The sequence below is a fragment of the Elgaria multicarinata genome, chromosome 5, assembly GCF_023053635.1.
Source record: "Elgaria multicarinata webbii isolate HBS135686 ecotype San Diego chromosome 5, rElgMul1.1.pri, whole genome shotgun sequence".
Classification (NCBI taxonomy): Eukaryota; Metazoa; Chordata; class Lepidosauria; order Squamata; family Anguidae; genus Elgaria; species Elgaria multicarinata.
This window is the reverse complement of record NC_086175.1, coordinates 77272247-77290693: the sequence shown is the minus strand read 5'-3', so window position 1 is coordinate 77290693 and position 18447 is coordinate 77272247. Positions and strand designations below refer to the sequence as shown.

General features: G+C 41.8%; 1 protein-coding gene across 1 annotated transcript; it reads right to left on the bottom strand.

Annotated features, from left to right (window-relative positions):
* Positions 1–3222: 3222 nt before the first annotated feature.
* Positions 3223–16996, bottom strand: ADAMTS1 (ADAM metallopeptidase with thrombospondin type 1 motif 1). The gene is made up of 9 exons (XM_063126730.1): positions 16384–16996; positions 12273–12619; positions 11469–11601; positions 9820–9987; positions 8073–8359; positions 7430–7616; positions 7157–7332; positions 5868–6043; positions 3223–5523 (listed from the first exon to the last, which is right to left on the bottom strand). Exons 1-9 carry the CDS (start codon positions 16994–16996, stop codon positions 4782–4784), a joined length of 2829 nt encoding a protein of 942 aa, XP_062982800.1. The 3' UTR covers positions 3223–4781.
* Between the last annotated feature and the right edge of the window lie 1451 nt (positions 16997–18447).

Genomic DNA, 18447 nt, shown 5'->3' with positions numbered 1-18447 from the left:
TGTTGGTTGTTTTATTATGGTTTTAATTTTTGTGAACCGCTCGGAGAGCTTCAGCTATTGGGCGGTATAAAAATGTAATAAATAAATAAATAAATAAGGCCATAGCTAGACCTAAGGTTTATCCCAGGATCATCCTGGGTTTGTCCCTGCCTGAGCGCTGGATGCCCTGTGTGGCACTTAGATGAACAGGTTTGACCCCAGGACAATCCTGGGATAAACCTTAGGTCTAGCTATGGCCTAAGTGTCTGTGGTTTCCCTCCCTCCCAAAGACTTTTCGCTTTGATCTTAAGTACACAAGGAAATCTGCACTGAAAACTGAGTTATATCCAAACAGGCAGGGTATACAACCTGCATATTCTTTTATTGTTCTAGTATGTGTACAGACTGTTATTACATGATTTTAAAAACGTTTAGAGTAGAACTTTTTTAAAAGGAAGGAGAGAGAGCAGAGAATATTACATTAGGTAGTAAGTAGCTGGCACTGCTATCCATGAAAGCTTCTGTTACAACGAAAGCAAACCAGTGGGAAATACTCTTGTACAAACCTACTGTGCCCTAGCACAATTTCCATTTATTTAAAAGAGTCTTGTACAAAAGGATTTTTCTTTGGGATTATATCCTTAAATTCTAATGCAGAACTGTACTCCCATTGTTTTGCCTCTATAGCACACTGTATATTGTGCTGACTCTTCTAGAATGCTCCATTTTCTTTGTTAAACTTGTTATTACACACACTTTCTTGGCTTATGGACATCAATTTGGATGATTCATTGTTTAGCAATCAAATTCAACTCTTAAATCCTTGTATCTATAAGAACCCTGTAAATTGGATTCTCACATTGAACACTGTACAATCATCTTTAAAAAGCTCTGGAGTTTGCATAAGTATTTACCCCATGCACATCTGTTTGTTTATGAATTTTAAAACATTCTAACCCACGCTTCATTGTAACAGATTCCAGGGCATTGTATAATAAATACACAATATAAAGTGACAATACATCAATTTTTAATAACAAGAAAAAAAGGTAGCAATAACATAAAACTACCAGTCAGTACAGAAGTAAGCTACTTAAAATGCATGAACAAATAGATATGTCTTGACCAGCCACCAAAAAGATTGTCCAGCTTCCTTAGAAAGGGTATTTTAAAGGCAGGTTGCTACCAAAGAAAAGACCCTCTCTTTTGTGCATTCATAAATGATATCACCAACTGATGGAACTTGGAGAAGGACCTCATCTGAAAATGGTAGGATTGGACGGTATGGGAGGAGGTGGTCCTTCAGGTTTTCTATCCCAAGGCATCTAGAGGTTTAAAGGCAAGTGGGCTCTGAATTGGGTTCTGACGTGAATAAGCAGCCAACGATGAGTTATTTAAGAATTTGTGTAATATGGCTCCCCCTAGCTAAACCAGTCAGCATTGTAGCTACCAAATTCTAAACTAATCAAAGCTTTTGTGTCATCTTCAAGGGCAGCTCCATATAAAATGCATAGTAGTAATCCAACTGGAAGGTAACCAGAACATGGATCACTCTAATCAACTAATTCCTGTCCAGGAATAGTCACAGTTGTCGAACCCACAATTTCACCTAACTGTAATGACAAAGAGAAATAAAACTGACCATGCTTCATCTTTCTTGGATGACTTCCCCCATATATATTAAAGACAATTGAAGATGGAACTTTGTGAGACTCCATAGCACAAATGCCATAGGGTCAAGCAGAAAACCCCCAATACTACTTTCTGAAAGAACCATAGCACCATGCATCCTATTCAAACTGCAGAGTCAGTGCAATAAGATATTATGGTAGGTGGTATCAAAAGCCACCAAGGATTAAGAAGAACCAACAGGGTCACATGTCCCGTCTCTCTCCCAACAGGGGTAAACCATGGCTTTAGTTATGTTGTACATTATAACAATATAAGAGCCATGCTAGATCAAACCAAGGGTCCATCTAGTCCAGCACTCTGTTCAAAGTGGCCAACCTGCTGTCGACCAGGGACCCACACGCAGGACACAGTGCAACAGCACCCTCCTACCCTTGTTCCCCAGCAATTAGTGTATACAGGCTTACGGACTCTGATATTGGAGGTTGCACTTAGCCATCTGGACTTGTAGTGATTGATAGCCTTCTCTTCCAGGAATTTATCCAACCCCCTTTTGAAGCCATCCAAGTTGGTAGTCATCACATCTTGTGGTGATGAATTCCATAGTTTAACTATGTGCTGTGTGAAATTCTTCCTAAATCTCCCAATAAGCTTCATGGGATGACCCCAGGTTCTAGTATTATGGGCGAGGGGAAAAAGTATATCCACACCATAATTTTGAACACCTCTATTATGTCTCCCCTAAGCCCCTTTTACAAGCTGAACAATCCCAGCTGATGCTCCAGTTCCTTTTCTGCATTTTTTCAGCTCCACAATTTTTTGGGGTGGGGTATGGCGACCAAAACTGCACACAGTATTCTAGGTGTAGTTACACCATAGGTTTGTATAAAAGCAGCATGATACTGACAGTTTTCTAAATTATAGATGTATGCATTACAATTTAATATATTATACATACAATTAAAATAATTGCAATATTAAATTCATCCTTTTAATTTTGTAAAGCAATATAAATGTTAACTTCTGCCACATCGGTTCTTTGATCTTTTGTTCCATAGAATCATCTATCAGGGAAACCTTCTGATATTTCTGAAGAGCAGCGTAATGGCAGATCAAAATGCAATCGTATAGAGGCCGCTTCTACAGTCACTATGCAGTTCCAATGATTTTCTGTATTTCACAGTAAAATTTTCAGTTTTCATTGGTGTGGTAAAAGCAAATAGATTCATATACTAAGCTGCTTTACCTGAACGGCTTCTATGGAGTTACATTTGAAATGTTTACCTTGCTGCTGTTTGCATATATGAATGAGGCTTAATATTTAAATCCAAAAGAAGCATAAATGCAATTAGGATAAGAGCGTTAGGTGAGCTAGCTAAGCTTGAGCATCTTCACACCCACTTGAGTGAAGGCTGGATTGGGGCAGGGATCACCAATTTCCCACTCCCAATAATGAACCAGGAGACGTGCATGGGGCAAGGAGCATGAACAGGCCTTTGCTCACTCCGATGCTGATCCCTCTGCCTCTGTGCACTATGGAAGCACGAAGATGGATTGTGACTTAACTTATGTCCTTTGGTGAACTTCACAATGGCTATTTTTCTCTCTTAACACATTAATGTCTACATGAATGAATAAAAACACACACACCATCTCTAAAATTCATAGTGTTTATTGTCTCTAGTATCATATTATATTGCATAAATACTCTATCCTTGTTATACGTCTTTCTTTTAAAAAAGTGATAACTTAGGAGATCATATTAGACAAGAAATATAAAAATAAATAGGTTCATTATATGCATTTATTACCAATTACATCCCTTCTCAGAAGGAAAAGAATTTAAATACTTATGAAGTATGTATCCTCTATAGTAATATATTTTACTATATACACATGGAGAGCCCATACCTCTCAGTCTATGGACTAGCACATAAATATGTGGTATTGGCATACTGCTGTGGATGGACCTGCTATCCCTCAGCTTAAATCTTCCCTGCCTTAGAAGTGATTTGAGCAGTGTAAAGTTGTTGGGTGCTCATGTATTAAGAGATGTTCCGTTCATACTGGGATTTATCTATTTGCATATTGCTAACCAGCATGTGGTAGGCCAGTCTTCCCCAGCCTGGTGCCCACTACATGTTTTGGAATATAAGTTGCAGAATTCCTGGCCATTTGCCATGCTGGCTGGGGCTGATAGGACCTGAAGTCCAAAACACTTGGAGGGCACCAGGTTGAGAAAGGCTGCGGTAGGCTGTATCTTAGCAAAATTATGACCATTACTGTAACGCAAATGGCAGCATGTTAGAAAAGCTGAATCAGCTTTCACAAAGAAGCCAGACACATAGGTGTGCTCCAAACTTGGTTTCGCTGGTGTCCTTTGGAGCAAATGAAGCATGAAAAAGGAGCACAAGACAAGACCAATGATAATGGCACGTGGCTTTGGAATTGCTACCATTCTAAGTCTGTAGGCTGAGCATTGCCAGCTGCAAGAAAAAGACATCTCATTAAATCAAAAGCACTACATTCTAGTCATCAGGAGATTTAACAAGCAAGCCATCATTGTAGCTGTTTGCTTCTTGATGGAGAATATCACTTTACTGTTATATAAAAACTATACTCTAAATGATAGCAGCCATGAACAATATAATTGAAGATTCTTCTCAAATACTGTGGTTTTGTTGCTCTTTGTGAGGTAGCCAAGACCTGATGAATAATTAAGCTTAGAGAAAACCTGTCTTTCCCTCCCCGACTTTGACCAAGAAGGAGATTTTATCAGTACCACAACACAAACTCCTGAAGAAAAAAAAAGACCGAAACCTCCCCCCCCCCCCAATCCTTACTAAAGCATCAAAATGTTTGTTTAAACTTGCTTTGGCCACTGCCTATGTTTTGTTTAACTTGTAACAGTCTAAGAGGAGGAAATTGTAATGCCTCAGGCCTTATCTGCTGAAAATGAAATAGCTAGTGACTAGTTTGTCATTTTATCGGATTTTCAGTTGACAGGATATTTTTTTTTCATGATTCAACACTATCTAACATTATTTGCACTGTCCCATTTCAGTGAATCCACTGGATTTGCCATACAAATTACAATGGCTACCTCTCACCCACATTTTCAGTGCTTTGGTCTGGGAATATATTTTTTTTTAGCTTTCCCAACCTGTTATGGTTTAGCTGCAGTTTGAAATATTGCAAAAGTCTATTAAATGTTTAGGCTTTTTTGAAAGGTCACAGCTTTCGTGTGACAAAATGGCACCATCAAAGGAAGTGCACTTTAACAATCTCTTCTTGAAACCTTTTCCGCATGTTTTAGAACATGGTGACCAGTCCCCCAGCTGCCACCGTGGGCATGGTGTGTCTGCACATGGTCGGACATCACTTGGCTTGAGTTCTTTTGCACAGCCTGTGGCAGGTTGTCCATTAAGGTCTCTACATTCTACAGATCTCCTCTGCCAACCAGTACCACACGACTTAGAACACTCTCCCCATTCTTCAATAATCCATTCAGATAAAATTGTCTCCTTGATTGCATTGAAAGATTCAGTCTTCTTACTGGAAGGCTTCTCAGTTCCTGAATGTATCGATTTCTTCACAAAATAGGTGTATTTGATTTTAGGTCGAAATGAATCGCCTACAGTAAGGACCTGTATTGTTAAGGGCTCCTTCAATGGACTAAAGCTACGAATTCTTTCCAGAGAGGCAGATGAGCCACTGTATCTCAAAACACTGCCTTTATAGGTAATGTCTTGCTCCAGTGTTGATAGCGTATAGTCACCATTGAGAATATAAGTGCCGTCAACAGCTTTAATAGCAAGAAAGCTGCCATCCTGTCTTGCACCCCTATGATTTCGTTGCTTAACTTCTACATTCGATGCCCCAGCAGGGATCACAATAACATCATGATAACCAGGCCTACAGGGAAGAAAAAGGTGAGCAGATGAGTCTTCAGTACTTCCTTATAAATATTCTAAATAAAAAATGAATTAACTAAATAATTTATATCCCGCCTATTTGTTAGGGATGGTGCTCAAAGTGGGTTATTTACTCCAGAATCACATCAACTACATGAACTTGGATTTTTATATCTCAAAAATGTGAGGCTCCTGTATACTGTTGTAAAGGTTAACTAAGAAGTTGATTTTACAGATGGAAGTTTGGTTCCTAAACTGCATAAATATAACTTCTCTACAATTCTAGTGAAAAAGTTATACACATGCCATTATGATTAAAACAACCTAAAAAGACTGAAAACACACCTGGAACTTGACAGCATTCCTGACACTTTCTTGCAGGTAGATCCATTGCCTCCACAAACGCCACATTTATCAAACTTTTTACTGGAGTCAATGATTCGATCACATCCAGCTTTTACGCATTGCCCCTGGACACATACTGAAGTGGAATCTGGGCTACATAAGGTTCCATCTATCACCTTTAAAGAAAGCAAGGGAGTCATGATTACAAAGTATATGAAGCAGCACTTCTAAAGTCACACTGATTTCAACAGATTTAAATACATACTTCACTGTTCCACTGAAACAACTTAGAAAGTGCTCATGTTTGTGCCCACTGACAGTAAAATACTGTAACTTCTCTCTCTGCAGTACCCTACACATGGGAACTGTACACATAGTTTCTGTCACAACACTAAAGTCCAGCTCTGTAAGCCAGTCATCTTTGTATGGGGTGTGTGTGTGTGTGTGTGTGTGTAGGGTGGCGGCGGCAGGGAAGAGTGTGTGGTTTCCTGGTTATAATTCAGGCTTCCCCATACCATCACTCATATGGGTGTTCAGAATGGTCAACAGACTTCCTGTGTTGGGTAGCTCACATGCAGCAGCAAAAAGGCAGCTTCCTGCAAATCTAGGCAAAGGCCTCCACATTTACATTCTGTAATAGTAAACACATTCCCTGATCTTCCAGCAATTTTGTCAGTAGGAGCCTAATTAATTGCTTCAAAGATTAGGAAGTCAGTATATAGCCAAGTAATATATCATTATGAAAAATACTCTATTTCTTTACATTTGCTAAACTTTGAAGCATTTTGAGATGAGTTCGTCTTAACAGCTCTGACATTGAAACTAAATAAAATAAGAAGCATTTCATCACTTATAGGTTGGATCCAGACTTTAGCCATACTTACAAAGTAAAACCACTGAAATCAACAAGACTTAAGTTAATCATGACGAATTCCCACTGAAATCAATGGGTCTACTCCAAGTATGACTAATTCTGGATACAACCCTAGATGTTTAGTAATTACACATTACTAGGACATATATATTGAAATGGAAGTGCTCGATCTTAAAAAATAATAGAAATTTAGATGCTTTGTAACATGTTTTAAAAGAAATCAGATATAGAAAGAGAAGGACTATGCATGTAAATCCTTTTGCACTGGTAAGATGAGATTGCAAAAGAAGCTAGAGGAGTACAGTCATTTCAATAGCTTTCATATTAGAGAGTGCTTCTCTAATCAGCCCTAGCAGTGAAAAAATTAATACCACATGTAAAGCTCTTCATAAGTATAATACACACCCACACCTACCTTAGGCTGAAGAACAAAGAAATAGCCAGTTCCTTTTGCAAGGCAGACAAGCTTGCATCTGTCTTTGGGAGAGACTCCAGCGAACTTGGGTATCCATTCCACTGCAGGCCCAGTTCCAAAAGGTGATTTGGAAATATCATTGTGACTCTCACACTGTTCCTCCCTGAAGGTTTTGCCTGCACATAGAAAAGACATTCATTAGGCATTGAAGACCTGTTTCACTATATTATAGCTACATTTTTCCCATAATAAAAATTAATTATAAAAGCTTACCACTGTAGTCTGGGCAGTCTTCAATATTACAGGACCTGTACTGCACCCGCTTGCCTTCACAGTATTTCCCTCCATTCTCTGGAACTGGACTGTCACACTCTCTCAGAGAGTACTGGACTCCTCCGCCACACGTCCTGGAACACTCGCCCCAGGGTCCCCATGCACCCCAGCCGCCATGGACAGGGGTCTACATTTTGAAACACAAAATACAAATTCGTACGTTAAAATATTTTGGAAATGCATGAATAAGAAATTCATTTTAGGCTGCAATCATACTGCTATTTATTTATATCTGTACTAAGAACAGGTCACTACTCCAAGGATCATATCATCTCAAATAGACTCCAAGGACCGTATCATCTGAAATAGACAACTATCCACACTTTCTAGTAGCTAAGCTCCCATTGAATCTAATGATACTTACTTCTGATTAAACATAAATAAGACTGCTATTAGTTAAACTAAAAATTCCACAAAAAAATGTTTTATGATAACTGAAACTTGCACGACCCAGAACATTTCTCATTTGCTCAGCTGCAACCCTCAGCTACTAATTACACTTACACACACACACACACACACACACATTATTACTCTTGCTTCAATACTTTCATATGTTCAATTTAAAAACAAACGAACTTACATCATAATGCTTCTTGTCTGTTTTGTTCACACACTTGCCATTCACGCACCACTTTCCCTCTCCACATGTGGTGCCATCGGCCCAAGGGAAATGTTTGGTTTGACACACAAGCAACCCTCCAGAAGTGCCAGTGCACCACAAAGTTGTACAGGTACTGGCTGCATCTGGGCAATGCTTGGAATCTTCTCCAAATGTGAACTGGCACTGCCGGTTAGCATCATACACTGTTCCGGGTAGGTCAAAAGGGAGTTGGATAGGCTTGTGAGGCTTGTCCACCAAACACTCACCTGAAAAAAAAGGTGAAGTGAAACTTTGTTATGAAATTAGATGGTGATTCCTTTTAATAATACACATCTCTGTTCAAAAGCCTGTTGGGTTATGAACCCAGCTCTCAGAATCAAGACCTCATATATTAAATGATTGCAACCATGATTGCATCTCAGAAAGTTGTTGGGAAGTAGCTGAGATAATGAGTTGAAAGAATTCAGAAATGTAGGAAGCTGCCTTATACGATTGGTCACACCATTGTTCCATACAATTCGGTATTTTTTATACCAGTGGTGGACAGACTTGTGGGGTCCACTTTTTTAAAAAACTAGAACCCTGAGGACCACTAACAGGAGCCTGGTGTAAAACAGAAGGATTCTGGACACAGGGGTTTGTTTTGAGTACCAGAACTGAACAGAACTCAGTCCTTCCACATAAACATTCTTTCTTGTTACTCTCCCCAACATGCATTCTTCATTTCAGCATGTATCCAATACTAGCTTAACTTAAGTCCCATTCATTGCAATGGATCTACTCCAAGTAGGACTAGCCCTATAATTAGCATGGGGGAAATTATTTTGCTGTTGCGAGACAGAAATCCTTGTTGATCTACTGCAAACCCCCTAGAGATATTACCATTAGATCACAATCTACCTTCTGCCCACCCCTGTTCTACAGTGACTGGATGCAGCTCTCCAGGATTTCAGAAAGGAATGTTTCCCCGTCCTATCTGGAGATGCCTGGTATTGAAGCTGGCTTCTTCTATATGGCAGGCACACTCCCTGCCACTGATCTACATGCTTTGGAACAACAGAAGTGCTATAAAAACAACTGAAACCAGTAAATATGCTTCAGCCTACTGAAGTGCATCCATCAGTATTTGATCATCCATTCTGAACCATTAAATGAGAGCTGCTGTTTGAACACAGGACTATCCCAATGCTTGTATAGCATTCTGTTTCTGTTCTATTGTTCAGGTGCTTCCAGGAAGTTTATAAGCAATGCACAAAAGCATCAGCCCTACCCTGCCTGCACCCAGTAGCTGATATTTGGAGTCACCCTGCACATGGATATTGAAATTCCATACAGTTACCATGACTAATAGCTGTCCAATGTAACTGTGGACCAAACAAGATGCCCTTTTGACATTTACCTAACAATATGGGAGCCACTTATATGTGAGTTATTTCCTGTGTGGCTGGGATAGCCAACAGTGCATTCATGTGAGTGTGCCCGTTGTGCAGGTCTTTTCCATGGAATTGGCACACAACCCTCCTGTGTGAAAGACTCACGTGATTCCCTTAGCTGGGTCATTTAAATGTTGTCCCACCTCTCTGGAAGTGGTCTAAAGGGTGCCTCACAGTAGCCTTATATTAGAATTCATCATCATCATTGTAGAATTATTTTTTATTATGTCAGAAGTTAAAGAGTTAAATATAAGCAGGATGTGAAGCCTAAGGTTACACAGAGCACAACTTACCATGACCATTATCCAAAAATGTAGTAATCATGTAAGCACTGCATGGAGACCAGGGTTGGCTTCGATCCAAGTTGGAAAGCATAGATGCCATCATATGGGAGTCTCTGCCTATACCATTAATGCCAGCACATTGCTTTGCATCATCATGGGGCATATTAAACACATGACCTTTAAAAGACACACAGAGAAAGGAGAAGTCAAAGTGTGCTATATGCATTAAGGTGCTTTGAAATCATGTGTCTCTATTTAATCAATCATTTATTGCACCCAAACCTACACATTTGCATTGATGTGTCTTGATCAGAACTACTGAGTGAAGTAGTCACATTTTAGGGTATTACTTTTGCAAATAGAACGTTCAATCCCATCCCAAACATTCAAATAGGGACAGGACAAATTTTATGTCAGGATGTCAAGGACAGCATGGTAACAGCTGCGATCCAAAATGCAAGCATATTTAAACATAGGATCCCCTCTCAACTTATTTGGTAATTTAATCTTGTTTCCTGATATCAAACTGCAGTTCACAATTCCTGTGCATAGGGTTCAACTTATCAAACACAGCTTCTATTTTAGCAAAAAATTTAATTGAGAAGGAGATACAAAAGTAATTGTTTCACAAATTGTACCCCAAATCTCAACTGGCTTAAGATGAGGCATGCTCTCAAGTAAATATGCACATAAGACTGTGATCCTAAGTCAACATATTCGGAAGTAAAGTAAAAGGATAAGTGTCAGAATGGACTACATTTATTTGAACTCCCATAGAGAAAGCATACTCTTCTGGAGTATTAAAGCTGGGCTGAATCTCCCCCTTCCCCTTTGTGGGGCCATTTGTTCCCTGTGAAAGTTTTGGAGAATGGATATTTGGTGACTTTCAGGATGTTTACATAGTGTCTGTGAATTCTTACAATTTTGTGCAGGGTGGAGGGGTGACTTACCATTCCAAATGAAGTAGCAGTAGGTTTCTTTTTCTCTTTTTATTTCTTAAAAGACAAAAAAAGTCTTTGCTACCACTTGAAGCAATAGCAAACCTTTTTGTGTGTTTTAACTGGAGAAAAAAAGGAGAGAGAGAAGCCCTGGGCCTCTTTATTCAGAATGGAAAACCTCCTTCTCCTCAGTAAGTATTTTATGAATTTGTTCCCCACCTATGAAGATCATTACAATCTTCAGGGCCATTATCACATCCTAAACCCACAGGAAATACTGAGACTCAGTCAAATACTTCAGCCCAACTCTAATGCCCTTGTCTCCCAGTGATTGCTCTCTAATTGCTAGCTGAGATAGGCTTCATTTTCACTCAGGTTGTAAACCTCTAGCACTTCTCACTACAGGTGGGGGCTCACATTTATACTCCTTTATGGGGGGGGGGAATCCCAACATATAGAAAATTAAGTATCAGAGATGTAGCTGTTTCCAGGAGATCTAGTTTTTCTTGTGTAAGGGATTGTATTGTTGTTGGAAAACCATTCAGTCACATGACTCCCCAGCTGTAGTCTGACATGGCACAGCCCAGATTTTTCAGTGAAAATTAGACCAGTTACTGGGAGAACCACACCGATTTAATGCCTTAAATACAGGCCAATATGCATAATGCATGCTTTGAAAACGAATAAGCTTGCCACAGATCTCTCTTGAATCTCAATTACCTAATTCATGAGTGGTTGTAAAAGCAGCTTGCAAGCCATCATCTTCTATGACAGAGCAACTGCGGTTTGGATCACAAGCAGTTCCCACATCAGCCATCCCAAGAGTATCACATGACTTGGCACCACAGAGATCCTATATAAGGAAAGAAGAGTCAGTTTCATTATTAATTAGGTCAGGAGCTTAACCTCGGCAGGAAGAATCTTACTTTGGCAGTCCGCCCTTCTTTATGGAAAATGTATTAAAGCTCAGTATTTCAGCAGGTATAAAGATAATAATTCTCTCATGGAAGATACACTAGGTCTTGCACAAGGAAAGAATATCATTTTGCTACACTAATTACTGCAATCAAGCTGCAGGGTATATATTGTAAGTGAGTAGTGGTACAGTTTCTATGGAGGCCATTTAAATGAATGGCTTCATTAATTATCCCACACTTCAGTCCATGACAGTTTCCCACACCTACTTTTGACATTGGTGTGGCAATGGAGATCTACCGGGAGCTTGTTGTGAATAGGTTCAAGGTGGATTTGGCTGCCTCACCAAGCATGCATGAGCCAACACAGCTTACAGATCAAACTCTCAGCAGAATGTATGCCAAATGACTTTGGGGAGATTCTTCATGGGGAAAACTATAGCAAGTATTAACTTTTGAATTATTTCTTAATTTAAAAAGTGTTAACTTTAATAAGTAAAAAACCATTGCATCAAGCCATCATTTTAATAACTGCATCTTTGGAAGAATCTTCCTAACATTTCAAGTAAAATTTGAAACGCAGGGGGTACATTGAATTATTTCCCCATACCTGTCTAGTAAAAAGAATTGCAGTGTCGTAGTGCTCAGCATGGCCGTCACTGGGAGGATTGTGTTGCTTTTGCCAGTTGCAGAAGTTCCTTAAGGTGAGAGCAGCATTTGAAGATACATCAGGTCCCTTCTGCTCATCATAGATGACCATGATTTTCACCACCACCAGGCTAATGGAGTTCCGGATGCTGGGATGCTTGTACAATTTGGCGGCCACAGACATGAGCGTAAGGAGGTAGTGCTTCAGTCCATTACCATGGAACTCTGCCATAGATTGGTCTGCTACAAGCAAGGTTTCCACATAGCGAGGCCTTGACACAAACCTTTTCCTTCTTGCACTTCTATTGCCTGAATTTTAAAAGGAAAAAAATAATTATGAAAAGCTGATTGGAAACTTATTTACTGTTGAAGCCCTATAAACCAACAACATTTTCAGCAGTGTTTAGAAAATTAGCAAAGAGGTAACTTTTTATTATTAAAAGCAAAGAAAGGATGGCAGCCTCAAATGAAAGTTTAAAAATAATGTGTTTTTATTTTTTGGCTTCTTCAGCCTAAACAGTGTTAACACACTCTCGTTGACAAAGGCTGTGATTGTAAGACTGAAATATTTCCATTGAGGATTGCAGCAGAAATCTCCTCTGTTGCTGCCAATAAATCTTCAGGGCCAATCTTGGCGAAGACCCAAATACTTGAAATGAAAGGCTATCCTAAGATCAGGTCCAAAGCCGCATCAGGGCAAGGACCCATGTATGTCAACATGCCCACAACAGTCCTGTGCATCTCAGTGACCTGGTTCGCATGATCACCATGGGTTAAACAAGACACGCTGTGTGCCAGGCCCCATTTGCCTAATCACTTGTCTTGGTGCAGCTGGTTGGGCAGCATGGCTTGCTGGAGGGGGAAACAACCGTCAAATAACCAACAGGATCACGTGGACTGGCACACAGTATACAAGGAGTGGAGCTTTCCCTGCTTTTTCTGGGAAAGGCACACCTGCATGATGACGACAGCCGATTTCTTGGTTTGGAAAAAATCCCTTTGCCTATCTGGGGGAAGAGTTGCTGTTCTTCTGGCAGAGGAGACTTATTCCCTTGCTAATAGAAAGGGTTCAGTGATAGACAAACTTCTGCCCGAAATAGATCCAAGAGCCTTGGAAAGCAAGAAATCATCTTCTCTTTGCAAAGAGAGAGAGGGGGGAGGGAGGAATGTTCCAAGTCTCTCTTTCTTCAGTACCTGGAAAACTCTGCCCTCCCTGCTGGCCTCATCAGGTTACGCTATGAGTGCTGTGGACAGGGTCCCATTCCATTGCCCCCACCCTCTGCATATTATCATAGGGAACCACCAGAAGATACATCTGTCTTCCTTCTAGTGGTCTATGTGGGAGCCAAATTCCATTTACTGGAGAGAAAATGTATTATTTCCCTCAATTTTATCTTGGAATTTGATTTCCATTTGAACAGTTTTATTTTATTTATTTTAAAAATAAAAGTGTCATTAAACAAAAGGAAAAGTAGTGTTGCACAATCGGAAAAACAAACATTACATTTATAATGGGATTAAAGTTATAAAGTTCACAAGATCTCTTATGCTTGAAAGATGTCTGGCCTCCCCCACCGCCACGGACCCCTGCAATAAAGCCTTATGGATGATGTCATGCTGGCAATGGATATCAAAAGCTTTGACTAAGATTGTGGGTCTCCACGTGGAAAGCAGAGTGCAGGAATAGAAGATTGTGCCAAACAGTTAATTGCTTCTGTGACCCAGTTCTTATGTGACCTCACTGCACCACTTCCTATGCTCTAGCTAAATCTGCTCTTGTCTTACTTCTATTGCCTTTTTCCTCCACCTTCTCATTGACGGCAGGAGTCATATTAAATGGCCTTCATTCACAAGCCCTTGGACTTCCTTCTCCTTCACTACACCTGAGTCAAGGCCACAACTGTGCATATTCTTTTCAATGAATGAATGATCATACTGTACAGCAATTACTACCAGTTAGGATACTTTTGTGTCAATAAATACCTGCTCGTTTTCTAGAAGTATATATTTAAGGATACAGTGAACTTGATTCACTATTGATTTTTTTTCTAGTGTAATTTGCTGTGGAAATTTCCTAATCATAAAGGCAATGCAAATTAGTGGAAACAGCAACAGTCTCAGGTTACAGATGCTGCCTTTTCCATCCATGGAGCTAAAAGCAGCTTTTGGTGAGGGTGGAGGGAGGAGTTTAGACTGGAAAAGGCAAGAAAGTTTGTTCAATAAGCTTTGCTGCTGGTGTTGAGGGTTCAAGAAATGCCTGTTCTGGGAGGCAGAGACCATTGTGTCATCCATCAAGATCTACTGATGTAGATAGAATTCAAGCGTATCTTCCGTCACTCATTCCTTGTGAATAATAATGCTGTATTAGTAAGGCTGCATACTGTACACATAAGTAAACCTCGCATAGGTAACCCTGAATATACAAGTTTACACAAGTAAATCTGCATAAACTCTAGCTTCAATCCTATGTGCATTATTTTGGGATTAACCCCATGTCAATGGGTCCTACATGTAAATTAAGGGATCTAGGACTGCAGAACTCAAATGTTAGTAGAATATTGTCTGCATAATTGTTTCAATGGAATTTAATCTAGTTGTATTTCTTTATAAATTACATTTCAATCCTAAATAGATCAGTTCAGCGGGACTTACTTCCTAACATGTAAGATGGTTGCAGTTTCACTGTTAGGTTCAAGGCCCTACCTTATTTTAAGTGAAAATGCATTTAGGACATATGCAGTGCAATAGTGTTTACTCAAAAGCTCATACTCTCTACTAAGTGCGTTTAGGATGGCAACCAAAGTCTTACTGAGTTGCAGTTCTACCCTTAGCCTGAAAACTTTACATTAAAGCTGCACAGATGTTTGGGAGCAAGATCCTATTTAACTCAACAGAACTTGTTCCAAAACATACACAGAGTATGTGTAGCTTTGATTCCAATTACTTTTTAACATTCCACTTAGGTGTTCTCCTCAAACTGCTAAATGCTACATCGTCCCTATCGACTCCTATGAGATTATGCCAAAATAAGAGATTTGTCTTTAGGATTTAATTACTTGCCCTTTTCATTCATTTTTGGCAAGCTTACAAAAGGGTTTCATTACATTTCTTTCATTACATTTTTGGCAATGGGTTGTATCCAATGTTAGTCTAATTTAAGTCCCATTCATTTCAATTGGTCTACTCTAAGTAGGTCAAAGATTAGACACAATCTCATTGTCTTATTTTGGGAGTGGGGTACATTTTCTTTACTATATGAAGTATAAACTATTTACTTTACTGAAATATTAGATTTTAAATGGTGGAAGTGAAAGAGAAGCACTTTGGCTACAATCCACGAACTGGCTCAGGAGGATTACTCTAGAGTATGTGGGCACGAGTTGGTATCTGGAATCTTGTAAGGTCTAAAGCACCTTACACTGAAAAATTGGTTGTTAGCCATCAAGACTCCTCCATTATAAGTGATATGTGCATTTATAATTGTGCAACACAATTCTATGCATGTTTAGCCACAAGTCAGTCCCACTGTGTCTGATAGGATCTGTTTTTAGGGATCGTGCCCAACGTTAGTCTAACTTAAGTCCCATTCATTTCAATGGGTGAACTCTTAAGCAGGACTAGCATTGGCTATAATTCTAAAGCTGCTTGGAAATTGAGCTTATTGCAGCCAGTGAGATTTGCTTCCAAACAAATAAGCTTAACATCCAAGACTAAAAGTCCCTTTTAAGTATCTTATGCTCTGAAAACACTAGTTTCTGACTTTGTTTTTTTAAAGAAGTAAGACAGGATGCAAAGCGCAAACGATCGAAACTTACCGCATTCTTACCCCACACAAACTACTTCTGTTATAGATGTCTCTCTCCACCCCCAAACCCCTCTCTCACCGCTGCTTTTAGCGAGACCAATAGCAACAAGTCAACTGGGAGCTTTTGGACCGCTTCGAAAAGAGCGTGCCGCTGGGGGCGCATGCGTGCCACGCAGCATCCCGCTGACGTTCCTGACACCGAACCCTTCGCTTGGGTTCAGGAGCAAGGCAGCAAGAAAAGGAAGCGAAGCGAAGCCGAGAGCCCTACCTGCGCGCGACACGTGCTCCACCTGCTCTTGCGGCTGCTCCTGCTGCCCTTCTGCGCCTGCGGGGTAGCTGTCGTCTGTCACCCCGCACTTAGCGTCGCCGCCCTGGCGGGCACTCTTTCGCAGGCGCCGCTGCAGGACATGGAGCTGTTCGCCTTGGGGGTGGGAGACGTTGGCCGGCTGGATGAGGTACTCTACCCCGCGCAGGTAGAAAGCCCCGCGCATCCCTCCGCAGAGGCTGAGGGCGACAGCAGAGTCCAGGTCCCCGTTCACTGTGCCGGAGTAGAAGCAGCTGGCCAAGTCTGCGCCGACAGGGTGCTCGGATGCCGCCACCTCGTTCTGCGGGCGGCTGCCCACGTACTGCAGCGTCAGGTCCGGCGCCAAAAAGCTGCTGTCGGGCTGCAGCTCCAAGCTGAGGCGCTCGCCAAAGGCGTCCAGGCGGTAGAGCCGCCCGTCGGCGCCACCCGGTTGCTGCTGCTGTTGTTGCCCGACGACGGAATCCAGCCTCACGGGCACCACTAGCTCTTCCTCTTCTTGCAGCTGCCGCGGGCTGCCCCGAGCGGCCAGGCAAAGCAACAGCGCGCTCAGCACCAGACGTGCTGCCTCCCCTTTCATGCTGCACTCAGTGCGCGAAGTTACAAAATGGGGACAAAAAAAGAGAGAGAAAGAGGAGGGGAGAAAGACCCGAAAAGTGTCGTTGGGAACGAAGCGGGAAAGCTGCGCCTGAGCAGCAGCAGCAGCAGCGCGGGGCACGTAGCGGCAAAGTTCCTCTCAGGGGCGACTCCGCGCTGCTGGGCTGCTGCACCGCTTGCCACAGCCAAGGCGCAAAGGGACGCTGCGGGGCTCGGCTTCTCCTCACGCGCACAAACTGAACTTGCAAAGTCCTGCTGCCGGGCGGGAGAGAGGGAGGCGAGTCCCGGCTTTGCGAGCGCCTCGGCTGTTCGCCTTGAATGCGAGAGCCGGGGCAGCCCGCGCTTCCCTTTATGGCATCTCGCTCCCCCACCGCCCTTCCTTGGTAGGCGGGACCCCCGTAGAAAGAAAGGCCTTTGAGCTCACGATGTGCGTAGCTCTCTAGCTCCGCTGGATGCCTGCCTCCAGGCTGGCCGAGCGCCACACCCTCCATGAGGAAGGCGGGGAGGGGAGGCGAGCCCGGGCGGAGGGGGAGATACCTGCTTTACGCATGGCGCGCTTGGGCCAAGGAAAGCGCCCGCGGCCCCTCTCGCCCGGCACGACGCGCGCGCCTCTCCCTTTACCAGCAGCTCAGGTTTTCCACGTAGGAGGCGCCTGCCTGCTGTGGAGGAAGGGAGAAGAGGACAGGAGGGTAGAGGTTTCCTTGGATCCCTTCCACTCAAGCAGATCTCCGTCGCTGCCAGATCCTTGGCTTCCCACCACTCTTGCGCTTCCAAGCCCTTTTGGGAGCCAAGGCTTTCAGGAGAGAGGGGGCGGGGGAGTACAAGGCCTTTTACACGCTAGGCAGACTTGTATGGGCGCGCATGTGATTCAAGATAATGGGTCTTTTCGTTAAAGGTGTCTACTCCTTTCAGATAATGCACCGATTTCTGAAACTGGGCCAGAGCGTCACAAGTGTCACCCAAGAGGTGTCGATTTTAAAGCAGGTGAATTTTTGAACATTGGATATCTGGAATTCATACCACCAAATGGGGACGGTGGGAGATGTTTCTAGACAATGTTTTACATTTTTATTGGTTTTTTTTTTAACTGTGCATTTCTCACATTTTAAAATGCATCCGGAGAAGGAAAGGGTGGGGAAACAAAGCACAATCGATCTGATAGCCTTCTGTTTTCCTCCTTAAAATGGGCAGTGCTGGTTTTTTGCTTAATTTGGCCCCAGGAAATGTATTGTTTCTCACTTCTTACCCTGCCCACAGATCAGAGGGCCTTTGGGAAAGGATGATGAAAACAGCAGTTTTAAAAGAACAGCATGGCCTAAGCAGATTTTCAAGAATGTAAGCAATAAGCTTACCTGTTCTTTCAAAGTTCCTATGAGGTCTGCAATCTGTTGTACACCTGTGCTTCTGGGAAGTTTATATTTCTTTTTAAACACT